At 52.3% G+C, this 20,294-nt stretch overlaps 2 protein-coding genes across 6 annotated transcripts in view; one reads left to right on the top strand and one right to left on the bottom strand.

Moving 5' to 3' along the window:
• The first annotated feature begins 8,818 nt into the window (after positions 1 to 8,818).
• Positions 8,819 to 11,437, top strand: SMIM29 (small integral membrane protein 29). Of its 3 annotated transcripts, none has more exons than XM_046638789.1 (5): positions 8,819 to 8,949; positions 10,001 to 10,164; positions 10,362 to 10,387; positions 10,719 to 10,824; positions 10,949 to 11,437. In XM_046638789.1, the coding sequence occupies exons 2-5, from the start codon at positions 10,054 to 10,056 to the stop codon at positions 11,012 to 11,014; spliced, it is 309 nt and encodes a 102-aa protein (XP_046494745.1). In that variant the 5' UTR covers positions 8,819 to 8,949; positions 10,001 to 10,053; the 3' UTR covers positions 11,015 to 11,437. The 3 variants fall into 3 exon arrangements, with proteins under 3 accessions (XP_046494745.1, XP_046494747.1, XP_046494746.1); XM_046638791.1 differs by having other exon boundaries at positions 10,001 to 10,104; XM_046638790.1 differs by having other exon boundaries at positions 8,823 to 8,949; positions 10,758 to 10,824.
• Positions 11,438 to 11,591: 154 nt separating this feature from the next.
• Positions 11,592 to 20,294, bottom strand: part of HMGA1 (high mobility group AT-hook 1) — a 9,736-nt gene continuing 1,033 nt past the window's right edge. For 2 of the 3 annotated variants that reach the window (XM_046640795.1, XM_046640796.1), the window contains exons 3-6: positions 17,087 to 17,265; positions 14,956 to 15,039; positions 14,220 to 14,270; positions 11,592 to 12,929 (exon numbers count right to left, since the gene is read on the bottom strand). In XM_046640795.1, coding sequence (XP_046496751.1) covers positions 12,876 to 12,929; positions 14,220 to 14,270; positions 14,956 to 15,039; positions 17,087 to 17,221 — 324 coding nt within the window. In that variant the 5' untranslated portion in view covers positions 17,222 to 17,265 and the 3' untranslated portion in view covers positions 11,592 to 12,875. The remainder of the gene's footprint in view (positions 12,930 to 14,219; positions 14,271 to 14,955; positions 15,040 to 17,086; positions 17,266 to 20,294) is intronic. The other variant, XM_046640797.1, reaches the window with a different exon arrangement.

Genomic DNA, 20,294 nt, shown 5'->3' on the forward strand with positions numbered 1-20,294 from the left:
GGAGGACTTGTGTTAATTCTCCTTTAGATGTTTCATAGAATTCACCAGTGAAGCCATCTGTTCCTGGGCTTTTCTTTGTTGAGAGGTTTTTTAATTTATTAAGATTTCTTTTGTGGCTAGCATATGGTCTGTCCTGGGGAATGTTCCCTGTGTACTTAGGAACAATGTCTATTCTGTCGTTGGGAGGAGCATTCTGTGTGTCTGTTGGGTCTAGTTCGTTTATAGTGTTTTCAAGTACTCTTCTTTCCTTATCGATCTTCTGTGTAGGGTGTTCTGTCCATTACTGAAAGTGGCGTATTGCAGTCTCCAGCTATTCCTGTAGAACTGTGTGTTTCTCCCTTCAGTTCTGTCAGCGTCTGCTTCACATGTTTTGGTACTCTGTTGGTGCATATATAATTGTTATAGCTTCTTCATGAATCGACCCTTTTATCAATATAAAATGTCCTTCTTTATCTCTTATAACAGTTTTTTACTTAAAATCTAGTTTGTCTGATATTAGTATAGCCACGGGAGCTCTCTTTTAGTTACTTTTTGTGTGGAATATCTTTTTCCATCCTTTCACTTTCAACTTACTTGTGTCTTTGGGTCTAAAATGGGTATATTGCAAGCAGCATATATTTGGATTTTTTCTCACATTTTTAACCATTTTTAAGTGTACAGTTCAATGGCATTAACTACACTGTTGTCCAGCCATCACCACCATCCATCTCCAGAACCTTTTTCATTTTCCCAAACTGAAACTCCATACCCATTAAACAGTAACCCCTCACTTCTCCCCATGCCTTGGCAACTACCATCCTACTTTCTGTCTCTGTGGATGTCACCACTCTAGGTACCTCATGTAAGTGACATCACACCGCATTTGTCCTTTTGTGACTGGTTTACAGGCATACCGAGGAGATGTTACAGGTTCAGTTCCAGACCACCGCAATAAAGCAAATAGTGCAATAAAGCAAGTCACACAAATGTTTTGGTTTCTCAGTGCCTGTAAAAACTATGTTTATGTGTACAGTGACGGATGGTAGTTAGTCTTTGGGTAGTGAACATGATGTAGTCTAAAAAGAAATCGAAATGTAATAATGTACACCTAAAATTTATATAATGTTATAAACCAATGTTACCTCAAAAAAAGTTGATATTATATTGTAGTCTATTAAGTGTACAATAGCATTATGTCTGAAAAAACAATGCACATACCTTAATTAAAAAATACTTCATTGCTAAAAAATACTAACCATCACCTGAGCCTTCAGCAAGTCATAATCTGTGTGCTGGTGGAGGGTCTTGTAGAAAACTCAGTTATCTGCGAAGTGCACTAAGACAAGGCATGACTGTATTTCACTTAGCATAATGTCTTCAAGGCTCATCCATGTTGTAGATGTATCAAAATTTCATTCCTTTTAAGGCTGAATAATATTCCGTTGTAGGTATATAGCATATTTTGTTTATCCGTTTATCTGTTGATGGGCACTCGGGTTGTTTCCACTTTTTGGCTGTTGTGAAGAATGCTGCTGTGAACATGAGTGTACAAATATCTGTCTGAATCCCTGCTTTCAGTTCTTTGGGGCATATACCCAGAACTGGAATTGCTGGGTCATATGGTAATTCTATTCTTAATTTTTGGGGGGAACCAGCCTACTGTTTTCTGTAGTGGCTGTACCATTTTATATTCCCACCAGCAGTAGACGACAATCCCAATTTCTCTATATCTTCACCAACATTTGTTATTTTCTGTTTTATTTAAATAATAGCCATCCTAATGTGTGTGAAGTGGTATCTCATTATGGTTTTGATTTGCATTAGCCTAATGATTAGTGATGTTGAACATCTTTTCATGTACTTACTGGCCATTTGTATATCTTCTTGGAGAAATGTCTATTTAAGTCCTGTGAGATCATTTTTAAATCCATTCTACCAATCTGTCTTTTTTTGTGTGTGGTAAAATATACATAAAATTTATCATTTTAACTATTTTTAAATATACAATTCAGTGGCTTTAAGTATATTCATAATGTTGTGCACCATCATGAATCTCTGTCTTTTAATTGGTGAGTTTAATCCATTTACATTTAAAATGATTACTGATACTGAAGGATTTCTGCCATAGTGTTATTTTCTATATGTCATGTCTTTTTTGTTCCTTAATCCTTCCAATACTGCCTTCCTTTGTTTTTGATTTTTTTCTAGTGTACCATTTTGATTTCCTCTTCATTTCCTTTTCTGTATATTTCCTAGTTGTTTTGTTAGTAGTTACCACGGGAATTATAGTTAACATCCTAAGGTACAGCTGATTTACCATCAGAAATCAGTAGGATGATATCTTATTTTTTTTGAGGAGGAGGATTAGCCCTGCGCTAACTACTGCCAGTCCTCCTCTTTTTGCTGAGGAAGCCTGGCCCAAAGCTAACATCGTGCCCATCTTCCTCTACTTTATATGTGGGACGCCTACCACAGCATGGCTTGCCAAGCAGTGCCATGTCCGCACCCGAGATCCGAACCGGCGAACCCCAGGCGGCCGAGAAGCAGAACATGTGAACTTAACCGCTGCGCCACTGGGCCAGCCCCAGATGATATCTTTAAAGTACTGATGGGGGAAAAAAATTGTCAATCAAGAATTCTTTATCCAGAAAAACTGTCCTTCAAAATGAAGAAGTTAAGACATTCCCAGACAGACAAAACCTAATGGAATTTGTTGCTAATAGACATGCCCTACAAGAAATGCTAAAAGGAGTCCTTCAGACTGAAACAAAAAGGCACTGGATAATAACTCAAAGCCATATGAAGAAGTAAAGATCACTGGTACAGATAACTACAGGGTAAATATAAAACTAGTATTACTGTATTGTGGTATGTCACTCCTCTTTTGTGTTTCTTATATGACTTAAAAGGCAGATGCATAAAACTAATTATAAATCTATGTAAATATACACACTGTAGAAAGATGAATATGTAACAGTAACATAAGGGGGGTATGAAATTGGATAGGAGGAATTACTGAATGCTGTTGAAGCTAAGATGGTATCAATTCAACCCAGATACTTACAAAATTACCTATTTCTTCTTAAGTGCACTTTGGGAATTTGGGTCTTTCCATGTATTCTCCATTTCAACTAAGCTGTTGAATTTATTGGCATAAAGTTGTTCCCAATAGCTGTTTCTTCTTCGTTTATTTTAATCTGCAGAATCTGTTGTGATTTTACCGCTCTCATTCCTGATATTGGTGATTTGTATTTTCTCTCTTTTTTCCTGATCAATCTGGCTAGACGTTTATCGATTTTGTTGATCGTTTTAAGAAACAGCTTTTGGTTTCATTGATTTTTCTGTTTTGTATTTCATGGATTTCTGCATTGATCTTTGTTATTTCCTTTTTTCTGCATACTTTGGTTTCAGGTGGCAGCTGAGGTCATTGACTTGAGATCTTTCTTTTTTTGAAATAAGCATTTAATGCTATAAATTTCTCTCTCTGTTTTAGAGGTGTCCCACAAATTCTGATATGTTGTGTTTTCATCTTTATTCAGTTCAAAAGATCTTCTAGTTATTTGATCCAGAGGTTTGTTATTCAGTTTCCAAATATTTGGGGATTTTCCAAGGGTCTTTCTATTATTGATTTCTAATATAACCATTGTGATCAGAGAACATACTTTGTATGACTTGAATTATTTTTAATTTATTGAGACTTGTTTTAAGGCCCAGAATATGCTCTGTTTTGATAAATGTTCTGTGTGCACTTAAACTAGGTTTTTTAAATTTTTTTGGAGGAAGACTGGCCCTAAGGTAACATCTGTGCCCATCTTCCTCTGCTTTCTTTCTTTCTCTTCCTTCCTTCCTTCCTTCCTTCCTCCCTCCCTCCCTCCCTTCTTTCTTTCTTTCTTTCCTTCTTTCTGAGGAAGATTGGCCCTGAGCTAACATCTGCTGCCAATCCTCCTCTTTCTGCTGAGGAAGACTGGCCCTGACCTAACATCCATGCCCTTCTTCCTCTACTTTATATGTGGGACGCCTGCCACAGCATGGCTTGCCAAGCAGTGCCATGTCCACACCTGGGATCTGAATCAGCGAACCCTGGGCCGCGGAAGTGGAACATGAGAACTTAACCGCTGCACCACTGGGCTGGCCCCTTCCTCTGCTTTCTATGTGGGATGCCTGCCACAGCATGGCTTGACAAGCAGTGCGTAGGTCCACACCAGAGATCCAAACCAGCAAACCCCAGGCCACCAAAGTGGAACGTGCAAACTTAACTGCTGCGCCACCAGGCTGGCCCCCCTGTGTGCACTTGAGAATATGTATTCTACTATTGTTAGGGGGAGTATTCTATAAATGTCAATCAGGTCAAGTTGATTGATAGAGTTGTTCAAATCTACTATATCCTACTGATTATTTGTCTACTTGTTTTATCAATTACTGAGAGAGTAGTAGTGAAATCTATGACTATAATTGTGATTGTTTTTCCTTATGGTTCTATCAGTTTTTGTTTTAAATATTTTGAAGCTCTCTTATTGGACATGTGACCATTTAGGATTTTTACGTCCTTGATTAATTAACCCCTTTGTCATTATGAACTGACCTTTTTTATCCCTGGTAATATTCTCTGCTCTGAAATCAACTTTGTCTGATATTACAGCCCTCCCAACTTTCTTTTGGCTAACATAAACATGGTGCATCTTTTTCTATCTTTTTGCTTTTACTCTATTTGAGTCTTTATATTCAAAGTACATTTCTTGGGGGCTGGCCCAGTGGCACAGCAGTGAAGTGTGCATATTCTGCTTTGGCGGCCCGGTGTTTGCCAGTTTGGATCCTGGGTGCAGACATAGCACCGCTTGGCAAGCCATGCTGTGGTAGGCATCCCACATATAAAGTAGAGGAAGATGGGCCTGATGTTAGCTCAGGGCCAGTCTTCCTCAGCAAAAAGAGGAGGATTGGCAGCAGATGTTAGCTCTGGGCTAAACTTCATCCAAAAAAAAAAAGTACATTTCTTGTGAGAAGCATATAATTGGGTCTTGCTTTTTTATCCATTCTGACAATCTCTGCTTTTCAATTGAGTTGTTTAGACCATTTACCTTTAATGTGATTACTGGTATAGTTAGGTTTCAGTTTATCATCCTATTTGTTTTCTAGTTGTCTCATCTGTTCTTGTCTCCTCTTTTTCTGCTGCCTTCTGGATTACTTGAGTATGTTTTATTCCATTTGATCTCTTTTGTTGGCATATTAAGTATAACTCTGCTATTTTATTAGTTGCTTTAGGGTGTACAGTATACATCTTTAACTTGCCAGAGTCCACCTTTAAGTGATATTATACAACGTCATGCATGTCTGAACATTACAATAACGTATTTCCATTTCTTGTCCCGCTTTTATGCTATTGATGTAATATATTTTACTTTCATATATGTTAACTTGAATCCTTTGAAATTTGAGACTTGTTTTATGACCCAGAATATGGTCTATCTTGGTAAATGTTCTGGCTGCACAAACTCTACAATACATTATCATTTTCTTAACAGTTACCTTTTTAAAAGATTTAAGTAATAAAAAAATTTATATGTTTACTCCTGTAGTTAACCATAATCAGAGGTCTTCATTCCGTGGGGCAGGTCTATACTGTTACTTGGTACCATTTTCTTCTTGCCTGAAGAACTTCCTTTAACATCGCTTGGAGTGAAGGTCAGCTAGTGATGAATTCTTCCAGTTTTTGTTTATCTGAAGTTGTCTTTATTTCACCTTTGTTTTTGAAAGATATTTTTGCCTGATATTCTAGATTGGAAGCTTTTTTCTTTCAATCCTTTAAAGATGTTGCTTCACTGTGTTCTCACTTGGATTGTTTTGGGTGAAAATCTGATGTCATTCTTAATTTTGTTCCTCTGGATATAACATTTTTAAAGATTTGTCTCTTTAGCACTAATTTTGAGCAATTTGAATATGACGTGCCTTGGTACAGTTTTCTTCATGTTTCTTGTGCTTAGAATTTGTTGTGCTTTCTCGATCTGTGGGTTGATAGTCCTCACTGAGTTTGGAAAGCTTTTGGCCATTATTTCTTCCAATATCTTTGTCCCCTCTTTCTCTCCTGTGCTCCTGGGCCTCTAATTGCCCATATATTAGGCTGCTTGATATTGGCCCACAGTGCACTGATGCTCTTTTAATTTTTTTTTTTCTAATTTTTCTAGATTCTTTTTTCTGTGTTTCATTTTGGACAGTTTCTATTGTTGTGTCTTCATGTTCACTATCTCTTCTTCTGCAATAACTGATCTGCCATTAATCTCATCCAGTGTATTTTTCATCTCAGACATTATAGTCGTTTTCATTTTTAGAAATTCAACTCAGGTCTTTTTTATATCTTCCTTGTCTCTCCTTAACTTTTTGAACATATGGAATACAGTTTAATAACTGTTTCACTGTCCTCCTTAGGTCTAACATCTGTGTCAGTTTTGGGTCAGTTTCTATTGATTGAACATTCTCATTATAGATTGTTTTCCTGCCTTTTTGCATGCCTGAGTATTTCTTATGGATCCATTTTTTAATGGATGCTACACATTATGAATGTTACCTTGTTGGGGGCTGGATATTTTTGCATTCCTATAAACCTTCTTGAGCTTTGTTGTGGAATGCATTTAAATTACTCATCAACAATTTGATCTTTTCAGGTCTTGCTTTTATGATTTGTTCGGTGAGTCTGGAGCAGGGAGGTCACAAGGATCATTGAGGCATTAGTGGGAGTGGATACATAAGCCCAGGCACTAACCATAGTGGTTTGGATAAGGGGAGAGTCAAAAGTTGATCAGGGGCAGGGCTGGCCCCGTGGCTGAGTGGTTAAGTTCACGCGCTCCGCTGCAGGCGGCCCAGTGTTTCGTTGGTTCGAATCCTGGGCGCGGACATGGCACTGCTCATCAGACCACGCTGAGGCAGCATCCCACATGCCACAACTAGAAGAACCCACAACGAAGAATACACAACTATGTACCGGGGGGCTTTGGGGAGAAAAAGGAAAAAAAAAAAAAAAAACATTAAAAAAAAAAAAAAAAGTTGATCGGGGCCAGTCTCATGGCGTAGTGGTTAAGTTTGCATGCTGTGCTTCATGGCAGCCCATGGTTCACAGTTCGGATCCCAGGTGGGGACCTACACACTGCTCATCAAGCCATGCTGTGGCAGCATCTCATGTGTAGAGGAAGATGGGCACAGATGTTAGCTCAGGACCAAGCTTCCTCAACAAAAATTTTAAAAAGTTGTCAGGGTGGCACTGAGCAACCTCAGCCCTACCCTATCCCTCCCATTCCTGACGTGGCAGCTGCATGAAGAGGACAGGGAGAGCTGGAGTGTTCCCTGGCTAGGCTTGAGGGTACCCTCATGGGATCTGAAGCCTCATCATAGGAACAATCCAGGCCACGAATGCAGCCCTGAAGCACTTGCCAGCACAGAGCTGTCCAGGACGAGGCCCACCTGTCATCCCATTCTGCCTTACCCTTGCTGATCACACCAAGGGCCTTGGGAAGTCATCACACTGCTCTGGGCCTCAGCTTACTGGTTTGTAAATTGGGATTGCCACACCTGCCCTGCCTAGCTCAGAATGGTATTCTGACCTGGGAATATGGGAAGCAAAACCATGCTGAGTCTCCGACCCTGAGACCTCAGCCCTTTCCATACACTGGCCTGGCCGCTGTGACCACTAGGCGTGCTTCTAGAGGGCCCTCAAGGTATGTGGTTGGAAGCCCTGAGGATGGGGACAAAGGTTGGGTGTGTGGGCAGCCAAGGAGGCCTGGGTTCTAAAACCTGTCCTTGACCCCCACTTCCTTGTGAGATGCGGAGGGCCCTGCCTGGGGGGTGGCCTCCTCCCTCTGCCCCAGCACTGACACAAGCCTGGGATGGGGGGGGCTCCCTACTCTCTAGACTTAAAAGCCTTAGGACACCAGGAAATCTGCCTTGGAGCCTCCAGACCCAGGCGTTTCTCTCCTTCTTTTCCCGCTCTCTGATTCCCCACCACACGGATGGTGGTGTCTAGAGGCAAGAGGCCAGAGTCCCCGCCTGCCTTCTGGCTCCCAGGTGTGGATCACTGCGCCAGATTGCCCGCATCCAGCCTTCTCTGGAAGTATACTATACTTCTATAGTATAATATCACAGCCAGGACACTGACATTGGTAAGCCACCAGTATTATTCAGATTTCTCCAGTAAATGTGACACACTATCGATCCACGGAGGTTTCGACCCAAGCGTATCTACTTAGCCAGTTACCCGTGACCCAGAGGGCCTTGACCCCCGCTCCGTCAGTGCCCCCGAAAACCGGGAAGAGGCTGGCGGGGAACTGAGCCCGCGGGGCACGCTGTGCGCTAGGCCCCTTGCTGCGTCCCCGTCGGAGCCCCACAGCCTGCCGTACGGACGCGAGGACGGGCGCAGAGAGGGCAGTGCGGGCCGCGGTCCGGGGCTGCGCGGGGGCGAGCTTGGCCCGGGGCCGGGCTGGGCGCTGGGAGGGCTCCACGGACGCCGCCGGGGCGCTGGGCTCCCGGGCAGGGCCTGGCGCGAAGGGACGCGCCGCAGTCGCCGCCCGCCCGCTCTGCCCGTTCGAGCTCGGCCCGGCCCCTCCCCGCCCCGGCCGAGGGCCCAGCGCCGAGCGAGCCGCACGCCGAGTCCCCGCGCCCGCGCTCCGCCGGGCCGCCCGGGGGCCGCCGGGAAGCCCCGCCCCGCTCGCGCCTCCTCCCCCCGCTGCGTGGCCCTCGGCTGCCCCCTGCCGCCGCGGGGTGGGCCCTGCAGCCCGCCCGTGCCCGCCGTCGCACCGCCCATTCCCCCGCCTCCGGATTGGCCGCTCCAGAAGTCTCCGGGCCGGCTGCCTTCCGCCACCGGATTGGCTGCGCCCCTCGGCTGAAGCCCCGCCCATTTCCCCGGGTCCTTTGATCACGCGCCTGCCGGCTCTTCCGGGGCCCGGGAGCCAACCGAGGGCGTTACTGTCCGAGCTGCAGCGGCGGGAGGTAAGGCAGGGCCGGGTTGGAGGGGCTGCAGAGCGCCGGCGCGGGTCCACGCCTGGGGGTGCCGGGATTCCAGGGTGCCCGGGCCCCTCTGCGCTCCCCACAAATACCTCTCCTTCGGCCTGAGCCTCCCAGCGCTCAGGAACCACCTCCCGCTCGCCTTTGCTGGTCCTCATCCAAGGAGCGACCTGACACCCTCCCCACCTCGGCATGTCCCCTCGACCATGGGACGATGTGCATGCAACTGGGCAAGCCCAGTGTCCCCACGGACACCGGGACAGGTAGCTCATACCTTGCCCTCCGATGGAGACCCAGGCGAACCGGGCTCTTGGGGCATCTGCGTGCAGCCGCCCATGGACAGTCTCCTTGCCTCTGTCGGTGGGAGCTGATCCTCTCCACCTCCGCCTATCAGCCCAGGCCAAGAGGGGAGGGACCTGGGCGGAGCCCAGGGTGGGGACCAGAGGGAGGTGACATCACCTCGCAGATGCAGTCCAGCTCTGCCCACTTGTGCCCACCCTGGCACATGAGACCAATGGAGTAGAGGATGTCTAGGCTATAGGTCTGGAGTGACACCAGGGACAAGGAGGGCATGGGGCCTATAGCTTGAAGTGTGGCTATTGGACCAGACTGAGGCTGGCTCCTGCAGATGCTCCTAGGCCTTCCCTACGCCACAGTGCAAGACCTCGTGTTTTTACCTTATCTCCCCATCTTGCTCCGCTGCATAGGTGCTGGCAGGAGCTGGGAACCTACATCTAACCTTTCCCCAGGAGTTGAGATCTGCAAATGTTTGGCCAGCACCTGAGCCAGGCCCCACCCTGGTTTGGGGATAGGAGCTGGGCAGGTCTCAGGCCCTGGGTCTGGGCCTCCCCTTGGTGCCCTTTACACCAGTATTTGCTGAGAGTCATTGGAGGGTTAAGCCTAGCAAGGGTTGACCTGGAGGACCCCTTGTCCCAGTACCTGACCTAAGTTTTCATGTATCACCAGCTCTTGGGAGGGATCCAGAGCCTGGCCGTCACCCTGGGTGAAACTGACAACCTCCCTTCCTCCTCCCCAGGGAGCCCAGTGGAGGCGCCCTCCCGAGGCACCTCTGTCCATGCTGCCGATGTCATGAGGAACACCACAGTTCCCAATGCCCCCCAGGCCAACAGTGACTCCATGGTGGGCTATGTGCTGGGGCCTTTCTTCCTCATCACCTTGGTCGGGGTGGTGGTGGCTGTGGTAAGGAGCCCCCATGTTACACACATATACGCCCACACCTTTGCTAAGGCAGGGCTGGGGGGTTGGGCCTGGTCCAGCCTGCACACAGCATCACAGTTGTCCTGCTGTTAACGGGAGTGGAGGGTGTGGAGGTGGGTCCCTCTCCCTTGTGGGCCGTGCTGGGCTCAGCAGCCTCCACAGTGCTGTCTCTATTACAGGTAATGTATGTCCAGAAGAAAAAGCGGTGAGTGTCCCTGTCCCCACTGCTACCTCCCCTGCATCCTGCTTAGATTTCTTCCCATAGGATCTGAGTTCTCTGTGTACATGTCAGATGCCCTCAGCCATCCTGATACAAGCCCCAAATTCCCCACACCCCATTGTTAGGTTTTCCTGCCCCGACTCAGCTTACCCACTGGTGAGAGGCCCCTTGTAGAATGGGGCATGTATTCTTAGAGCCCTATTGTGTCTTGAAAGGCACCCACTGGACGTGCCCTTGCTGGGGGTGGAGACAGTTAGTCAGGTGTTTGAAGAAGGGAGTGGGCCCCCTGGGCTGAGCCCCCTCCCCTGCTCCCCAGGGTGGACCGGCTTCGCCATCACCTGCTCCCCATGTACAGCTATGACCCTGCTGAGGAGCTACATGAGGCTGAGCAGGAGCTGCTCTCTGACGTGGGAGATCCCAAGGTGAGCATCACCAGAGGGGGGTCTGCTCTGTCCTCACCCCTGGAACCTGGGCCATGGCTAGTGGGCTGCCTCCTACAAGGCTGCCAGGGCCCAGAGCCCAGTCCTGTGGTCTCCTCCCACACAGGTGGTACACGGCTGGCAGAGTGGCTACCAGCACAAGCGGATGCCCTTGCTGGATGTCAAGACATGACCCGACCCCCTTGCCCTGATCTTCAGAGCCGTGGGGTCCTGGAGTGTCCAGGGCCCTGTGGTCTGCTGCTTCCCCCTCCCACTTGCCCTCCCCCAGCTCCCCCTGCTGGGTACTGGGTCTCTATTCCTCCTCCCGGCTGTGCCCAGCAGCACCTATTTCCTAAGCCCCTGCAGAGCACCGGCCTCCATCACCTCACTCTCCACTGGGCCTTCAGTCCTTTGTGGACTCCCACCCACTCCCAGGGATAATGGGAACTTTTTCCTTCTGGGGTGGAAGGGTGGCGGGAAACAGAGCTTTGCCCTTTCCGTGGGCACCTTTCTCTAGCCCTCCCCGACTTGGCTTTGGCATTGTTCCCATGATGGCAGGGCCTGATGTATAGTATTCAGTATATATATTTTGTAAATAAAATGTTTTGTGGCTAGGGGTGTGGCTCCTTTCTTTGAGAGGGGCTGAAGTTGCCCTCCCTGGAGCTGGCTCCATTGCTTTCTCCCACCCGCCTCCAGAGCCGCCCCCACCCACTTGATTCCTGGTTCCCACCCTCACCTACCCCAGCCACCCACCACAGAGAAGACTCCAGTCCAGAAAAGGATATTTTTTTATTCAAGTAACTGCAAATAGGAAACCAGAGGGGGGCCCCAGGCTGGGACAGATGATGGCTGCCTCCTCCCCCGACAGAACAGGGGGGAGGTGGCTGGCCCCCACACCCTCACAGTCAGCACGCTGCCACAGCATCCTGGGGCAGGGCCCCACCTTCCCTGGGACTGGGGTAGTCGTAACCCAGCCTGCTTTGCCCAGGCCCCTTCCCCTCAGAGCATCTTGGAGGAGGGGAACGTGGGCAGAACAGGAGGAGGCAATGAGGATGAACATTTGGCGCTGGTAGCAGCAGCAATGACGGATGTCTAAGATACAACATTGAACAAAAAACAACACAACTGTCCAGAGGTAGTTTGTGAACAGAGGAAAGATGGAACCAGAACCTTGGGGGGTGGGGAGGAGCAGAAGGGTGGGAGTGGGCAAGGCTAGCTCCTTGTTATTAGCGCCCCATGTGAGGAAAGGTGAAACAGGCCTAGAGTGGACGCAGATAGGGTTGGGGAGTGGCTCCAGCCTACCTTAGGTGGCTGCCCCAGGGAACCTGGACTTTGTGGACCTCACCTGGCTAACAGGGGACTGCATCTCCATCACTGCAATAGATTCCAGGGTGACAGCAAGGGGGCTGGAGCCTGTTTAGAGGGGATGGGGAGCTCAAACCCCTCCTGCCTTCCTTCCTGTGCCCTAGAGGGGGCTGCCCAACCTAGTGCAGGCACTAGGCAAGATGGGAAGGAAGAAAAGTGGGTGTGAGCTGCTCTCGATGAGACACAGGTTGGCTGGGGACATCTTGGGGCCAAGCACCCCTCTCCATAGGCCGCACCTGCTGCTGCCACTACAGCGGGGCGGGGCATGTCAGAATGAGATGGGGCTTGGGCCCCTTTTAAGGCCAGGGGAGCCCTCCCAGGCCCCTTAATGGGAAGCCAGAGGAAGAGTGGGGGAGCAGAAGGGAACCCCCAAACCAAGAGCCCAGTCAGCAATGTCCCCCTGCTTAGGGAGTGGGGACGCAGCAGGTGCAGGGTGCAGCTAAGTGGGAAGTCAGCTTTGTCCAGGAGGGCAAGTGTGTGCGTGTGGGAGATGGGGTTGTTGGGAACTGAGACCAAAGGAAAACTGCTCCCCACTCGGGCCACGGGGGCCCCGCAGCGGCTGGTGTGCTGTGTAGTGTGGTGGCGAGGGCGCAGGTGGGTGGTGAGGCGTGGGCCTGGGGAAAGGGGTGGGGGCCGTGGGAGCGGAGCGGAGCTGTCCAGTCCCAGAAGGAAACTGCTCCTCGGCGCGGTCACTGCTCCTCCTCTGAGGACTCCTGCGAGATGCCCTCCTCTTCCTCTTTCTCCTGAGAGGTGGGCAGGGCTGTCAGCAGGAGTGCCAGGCCTGGCCCCCTCCCCCTCCACCCCCAGAGTCGGGGGGAGGGGTCATGGGCCAGGCTCGCCCCCACCCCTCCCCGCACTCCCCAGCTCTCCAGAAGGAGGATGAGTCAGGGCTGAGTGTGTGGGTGACTCAGCAGCCTCCGCGGCCCAGTTTCATTCATAAAAAAGGAAGAATTTAAAGGGAGGGAAAAAAACCACACACATGCTGCTCACACAGAGCCAGGCCCCCTTGGCCCCTGGTCCCACGGTGGGGGGGACCGGGGCTGAACCCCGTGCAGCACTGAGCTCGAGGAAGTGAGGGTGTGACTGGCTCTCCGGGGAGGGGAGGAGGTGGCCAGGAGAGGAAATGGGAAGGGAAGGGGCGGCTGGAGGATGCATGAGCCCTGCCTCGTGGGTGCAAGGGAACCGAGTGGCCTTGCCCACAGGGGCAGCTCTTGGGCTGTGCAGTGGCCCGGCCGCGGGCTGACCCCAGGCCAGGGTGGGGAGGAAGGGGAAGTGTGTGCCGCCGGGGCTCACTCACTGGGCGGGAATGTCGGGACACCACACGGGCCTGCGGCCCCCGTGCCAGGCACAAACTCCAAAACAACTTGTTTCCTGTTACTCACTCCTGGGGCCCAGCCAGCACCCCCTAACCCCCCTCACCCCTGTGGTGGCTCAGCTCGAGGAATGAGCACCCCAGGGAGGTCAAGGAGCCCCACTGCAGCATGCACCCCCTAGAGGCAGCCTCCTGACTCAGCCCGCCCACTTCCACTACCAGCTATCTGGGGCTGGGAGATGGATGGTGCCTCCCTGTGAGGGGCCTCCACGGTGGGCCGCACCTCAACTCCCGCCCGGTGATGACCCCGAGGGCTGAGCTCTGTCACTGCTCTTCCTCCCTCCCCTGCATCATGGTCAGGACAAACCTCACCCCTTCCCGTGTGGCCTCCTTTCATGGCTATAACGGGGAGCAGACTAGATGACTTCCAAGCTCCCCCTAAAGTTCTGAGTCTGTTCTAGAAGCAGAGGGATTAGAGGCAGGGACACTGCCCCCCCCAACTAGGGCAGGGCAGGGGGTCTGGTCTGGTTTGTATCTGGGACCCCTCACTTCTCATGGACACAGCCCTTGAAAAGCCCTGGGCCAACCCCTTCCCCTTCTGGCCTGGGTAAAGCGGGATGCCCTCCCTTCCTGGCCCTGCAGGTCAGGGAGAGCGGTCTTTCCATGGCGGCCGTGCAGGATCAAGCATCGCCCATTCTTAACACCCGCCCCTTCAACCTACCAGTTTTTTGGGTCTGCCCCTTGGTTTCCTCCCTGGAGTTGTGGTGGTTTTCTAGATGGTCAGAGAAAAGATCCACTAAGTCAAAAATGTCCCCGAGAGTGCTCACCCCATGACCAGTGCCCTGGATGGTGAGGAGACCAGGGAGGGGCAGCACCACCTGCCTCCGCTCTGGGAGGCCCGGGACTCTCACCCAGGCAGGCCCACCCGAGTCCAGCTGGTGATGACTGGCCAGCCACACTGCCCCCCCCAACATACACACACGCCCCCCACTCCCTCCTCCACCCATGACTCAGAGGATATGAGTCGTGTCTTAGAAAAAAATAAAATAAAAAACAAAACAACTTCTCTGAAAGGCTGATGCCACTGTGAATCTGGTCCTCCCTGCTTATCCCCACTCTCGGGATCCAGGGGACCCCGGGATGGAACATTCTCAATCCAAGAGCTGGTGCAGCTGCCTCTTCACTCTTCCCAACTCGCCCTTCTACAGGCCAGGAAAGCTGCAGGACTTCTGACTTGATTTCCCCATTGTCCCAGGCAGGACCAAGGCCCCCCAAGTGAGGCCTCATTCATCACCCTGCTTTCCCCAATTAGCAAAGACCCATCACCACCACTATGGCAGGGAAGGGGGTGCAGAATCAGGAGGAGCCAGCCCTTCCCAGACCTGCCCACACTGAGGCTGTGGGGAGGGTCCTCCTCCCTCTCCGCCCACCAGCGGCGGCCCCACCTCAAGCCTCACCCGGGTCTTAGCAGCGCCCTTGTTTTTGCTCCCCTTCGGTCGGCCCCGAGGTCTCTTAGGTGTTGGCACTTCGCTGGGCTCCTTCTGCAAAGATAGGGCAGTCAGGGACACATGCCACCTGTCCCACCCCGTTCAGAAAACAGCCCTCTGCCCCACCCCAGCAGTTCTATCAAGCCATCATAGGAACCACGGCGGCGAGCCTGTGGAGTCAAGTTCTCGGTTTGACCGTAGTTTGCAAAGCCCGCCCCCTCGCTTCCCTGTGACAAAATGACAAGAGGCCAGAAGACCCCTGGGAAAGGCAGCATCGGGGCAGAAAAACGGACAGCTCTGCCCATGTCCCAGCTCTGCCACTGACTAGCTCTAAGATCCTGGGCAATACAGTCAATGCTTGGGCCTCAGTTTCCTCATCTGTAAATGGTGACAAGACTTAGCGCAGTGCGTCATGAAAACTAAATGAAGATCACTGATGATCACTGCCCACCCTCTCAGATGACACGTGCCAGAGCCGGCAGTGGATGCAGAAGAGGGGCACGGATCGTCCCCACCAGAGGGAGCCTCCAGCTTCTACCCGCAAACAGACTCCCTCCAGACTGCCTCCCAGGGAGAAGGAATTACGCCGGGAATCTCGGAACCCCAGAGATCCCTGCCGTGGTTGCTGCTGAAATGTTAGTACGCAGGAGACAGTCTAAAAAGCTGCTGCATAATACACAGAAGCTGCGCATAAAGGCGCGTCAGCTATGGTGTCCCAGGATGGCTGCCCACAGGCTGTTTATGACTATGGTCCAGTAACCCAACACCCCTGCTCTGACTCCCCCACTGACCCCAGCTAACAAACAGGCGGCAGGCGTGGGGGCCAGGGATGATGACAAGGGAACCAGACTAAGAGGATGAGTTCGCCCCATACACACTGTGGGCTCTGAAAGAGGCAGATGAGTTCCACTACACACGTCCACACTCCTGCCTCACGTCTCCTGAGGAGTCAGTGCAGCCCACTGTCTCCACCTTCCAGATGGGGAAGCCCGAGGCCGGATGCATCCATCTCAGTTCCTTTCCTCCCCTCTTCTTGCCCAGGAAAGGAAAGTAACTGGGCTTCACCAACAGCTGCCCCTTGCTCAGGGGACAGCTGCCCCCTCTCTGAGAATCCAAGATCTCCACCACATGACAGGTGGCCCCCACAGCCTGACTGGTCATGCTCCCTAGGGTGCCCCTCAGTGCCAAGCTGGCCTTCTAACCCCATGGGACCTTGGGGGGGCGGACAGTACCAGGGTTCTGAGGGTCACTCTGCCACCAACTCCCTAACATTTTCGACTTCTTGGGCTTTGGTTTCCTCTTTTTCTTTTTTCTTGAGAAAGATTAGCTCTGAGCTAACATCTGCCGCCAATCCTCCTCTTTTTTGCTGAGGAAGACTGGCCCTGAGCTAACATCTGTGTCCATTTTCCTCTACTTTTTATGTGGGACGCCTACCACAGCGTGGCTTGACAAGCAGTGCCATGTCTGCACCCGGGATCCGAACCAGTGAACCCTGGGCCACCGAAGCGGAACATGCGCACTTAACCACTGCGCCACTGGGCCGGCCCCTTGGTTTCCTTTTATAGAGCTAGGGGCAAAGCCCAGTCTGGGGCCACTCAACGTGAAGCCCATGAACAGGTTACTGGCCTGGGATGCGGAAGTACAGAAATTGACAATGAGTATTTAAAGCCGCTTATAATGAATTGACAGAACAATAATATGCGCAACGAGTCTAATGACTAAAAACCCCAGACTTCCATGTATATGTATTTTCATGTTCCTATAACTCATCATTACTGTGTTTTATAAACACACTGGTCCCTGATGGACTGGAAATAAAGGGTTGGTGGTTTACAGTGTAAGCACTGGCCTACGTGACCACTGGGTCACTTCTGGCTTGGACTTCCTGCATGCCCCCACTTCTCTCCTGGGGTCTCAAGAGGCTCTGACCCGGGTTGCATGTGTAGGGTGCACAGAGCATGTGATGGGGGATGAGGGCGGGCGGTCACATACATATAGATAGGAAAGATTCTGCATCCGTCCACTCCTATTTTCACCTGCTGAGATGCTGGCACCTCCCTAGTGCAACGGGGTAAACCGAGGCAAAGGTTTGGACACCCACCTGACTCCCTACCAGCGCTGTCCCGGGACTCACCGGAGGCTGCTTGCGCGGCCTGCCCCGCCCTCGCTTCTCAGTGCCGTCCTTTTCCTGCTTGGAGGCCAAGGGCTGGCTGGACTTCGAGCTCGACTCGCTCATCTTCCCTTCTCTCCGGAGCAGGTGGAGGAGCGACGGCTGGGATGCTGCGAGGGAAGAAAAGCTGTTCTAAACAAAACGTCTTGCTTTCGGCCACCCTCCACCCTCACGCTCCTGCTCTGCAAGAAACTGCCTATTCCCAGGGGTAGCCAGGATCCCACCCTGCCTGGGATTGGGGAGGGTCGGCCCAGCCCCAGCATGCTGCCACAGGGTGGGGCTGGGCCGTTGGCCCTAATCAGCTCCTTATCTCCTGTTCAGAAGGGCTCTTTGTTGTCCTGCCACCTCCACAGGGCCCAGGCCCAAGAAGCACAGCCAGCTCAGATGTGGCTCTGTGGGTGAGGCCGCCCTGGGCAAAGGTGGGGACAAGGTGGGGGTCCTCACACTGCCAGGGCCCTCTCCCTGACCAGCTTCCCTTTCTCTTTAAGAGAAAACCAAGCCCAAGTAGCTCACAGGGAACAAGAGAGGAAAGGTAAAGAATGAGCCCTAGACACCTGGCACCATGGGCATCAAGCCCCAGGCGGACCTCGCCAACAGTACCACCTACCTGCCTAGATCCAGGCCTCGGGACCAAATGCTACAAGGGCCAACCTATCCCACAGCTAGGGCTGGTCCCCACCCCACCAGTTCTCCCCTGCTCTCTCCTGGGGTCAAGCCTGGGGTTCCAAGCTGGGGACAATTTGAGAGGGGGGAAGATGGTTGAATGCAGTGGGTGAGGTTGGGGGAGGACAAGGGACCCAAAGCCGACAGGTGGGTCTCCTTTCCCCTCATCCCTACCCCACCCACCTGAAGTCAGATGAGATCTCTCTCTGAAGCCTGCTTACAGGAGGGCCAAGGATTTCTCCAACTGAGATGGACCCTTCCGACACATGCCACCTGGCCCCCTGGTGCCCTGCCAGTGCGGATCCCAAAAGCTTCTTGGTCCTTTTCTAGCACCTTCCTTTTCTCAGACGCCTGTTCGAGTTTAATCAACCCCGTTAACTTTGGACATATGTAAAAAGCTCCTGCTGCAGGAGTACCTGCACCCTGTACCTGGGAGCTTCTTCTAGAGGCTTAAAAAGGGCAGTGAGGTCCCCCCACATCACCATCCCACAGTGAGGGTCCTCTCAGTTATCACCCCCAAGTTACAGAGAGACACGACCTGGGAGACCTCCGGCTCCACACCTCCCTGGGACCCAACTCCTGGCTGCCCTTGGCAAAGGGTGGGCCCAAGTGGCCCTGCTTCCGAAAGCACCTCAATCTGGAAAACGGGGTAACGGTAAGGCACCTGCCTCTACGACCTCTCCCGAGGGGCGCAGGGACCAAACTGGAGAAGAGCTACGAATGTCTAAGCTACGGGAAATCTTCCCTCAAAACGCGAACTACAGCATTTGAAAACGACTTTTCTTTCCCTTTTCAGATTTTCAGACAATTCCCAACTTTAACTCAACCAGAGGAGAAAACATTTTTGTCGACTTGTGACGTCCAGAGGGCCCGAGGCCCCGTCCTGGAGCATTGGGATGGCACGCTCCCGACTGGAGGACCTGGTCTGGTAATTATTCTGTTTGATAATATTTCAGACGCTTTTAAACAGGGTGGTTGGTGATTTATCTCGCTCGTCAGTAGTGGCCTGGCCTGCTCTGTAATTACAGGCAGTGATTAGAATCTTACATTACACCACAGGCCCCCCTTCAAACTAAACATCAAAATTCATCAGCCAAATGAGTGCTAACCTCAGGAGGTCTGCCGGAGGGCCCTCACGGAGGGGCTCCAGTGGGTGGATGCCAGCCCCTAATCCCAGAGAGCCTAGGCCTGGCCTGCCTGGGAATCCCGGTGGGTCTCCCTGGAAGCACTTGCTTCATCTGTTGCTTCCTCCCAATTCTTGCTGCTGGGGACCCTTTAATCCACTTACCCAACCCTGGGATCCAGGCCTCCATGGCCTGAATGAAGGCCCGAGGCCCTCTCTGGTGAGACCAACAAATGTGTGTCTCCTTCCACCTGTTTCCGAACATCGGAAGCCTGGCTTGGCAAAGCCACATTTAGGGCCCAATCTCAATCCTTCAGTTTGTAATAAGCCCTTTTGGGCCTCAAGCTTGTCCCCTCCATATACCGTGCATGAAACGTGTGCTCCACGAACGCTTAGGGTATCTCAGGAATGACCCTATGAAATTATCACGAGGTTCCCTTGTTTTCCAAAAAAAAAGTAGCCCAGAGAGGCCTGCTGAATTGCCCAAGGTCACACAGCAAGTTGGCGAGCAGGATGGAGTAGGTTCTTAGCGACCCTTCTAGCCCGCCACTTTCCTCACCCGACTGGAGGCTGGTTAAAGTCCTTGTCACCCCCCGCTACAGACCCGGCCTCACGGTGACTCTGCAAGAGTCTGCACCCGGCCGTTGCAGGTTGGCCGGCGGGACTAGGGGCCGGAGCGCGCGGGGGGAGGGGCGCAGGACGCTCTTGCAGGCGCGGGAAACCGGTGCACCCCGACCGCATGCACCGCCACGCGGGTGCACCCGGCCCCACTTCCTGCCAGAGGGGGCACCCAAGCCCGCCTTGGGGCAGGAAACCAGGCGCGCGCGGGCGCGGGTGAGAGGAAGAAAGCCACCTCCCTCCGCGCCCTCCCCGCAAAATAAAGCCCCAGAAAAAAAAACTGAAACGGGGAGTCAAAGGGACTAGTACCAACAGAGCCCAGCAAAGCAGAGAAACCAGTTTGTGGGGGCGGAGGGCAGGCCCGGCCCTGGGGGCTGGAGAGGCGCGGGCCGGGCCAGAGGTGGGGTCGGGGTGAAGCCCCAAACCCAGGCCGGCGACTCGGCCTTAGGGGCGGGGGGCCACCGGGACAACCGCCAAACGGGAGTGGAACTGAATTGCGGGGTTCCTGCCCATCCCCCTCACTTCTCGAACTTCCCCAGGCTGCGAGGGGCGCCCGGCCCCCCACTCTCCCGCGGCGCCGCAGCCCGCTCCTCTCCCCGCCCCCCACGCCCAGGGCCCGGGCTCGGGCTCGGACGGAGCGGCGGCGGCGCGAGGTGCACCGGGCTCTGCCGGGTGCACAACTCGCGCTCGCCGCAGCCGCGCGCCCCCTCCCCCACCGCGCGCCCGGCCCGGGTC

The sequence above is a fragment of the Equus quagga genome, chromosome 15 (assembly GCF_021613505.1).
Source record: "Equus quagga isolate Etosha38 chromosome 15, UCLA_HA_Equagga_1.0, whole genome shotgun sequence".
Taxonomy (NCBI): domain Eukaryota; kingdom Metazoa; phylum Chordata; class Mammalia; order Perissodactyla; family Equidae; genus Equus; species Equus quagga.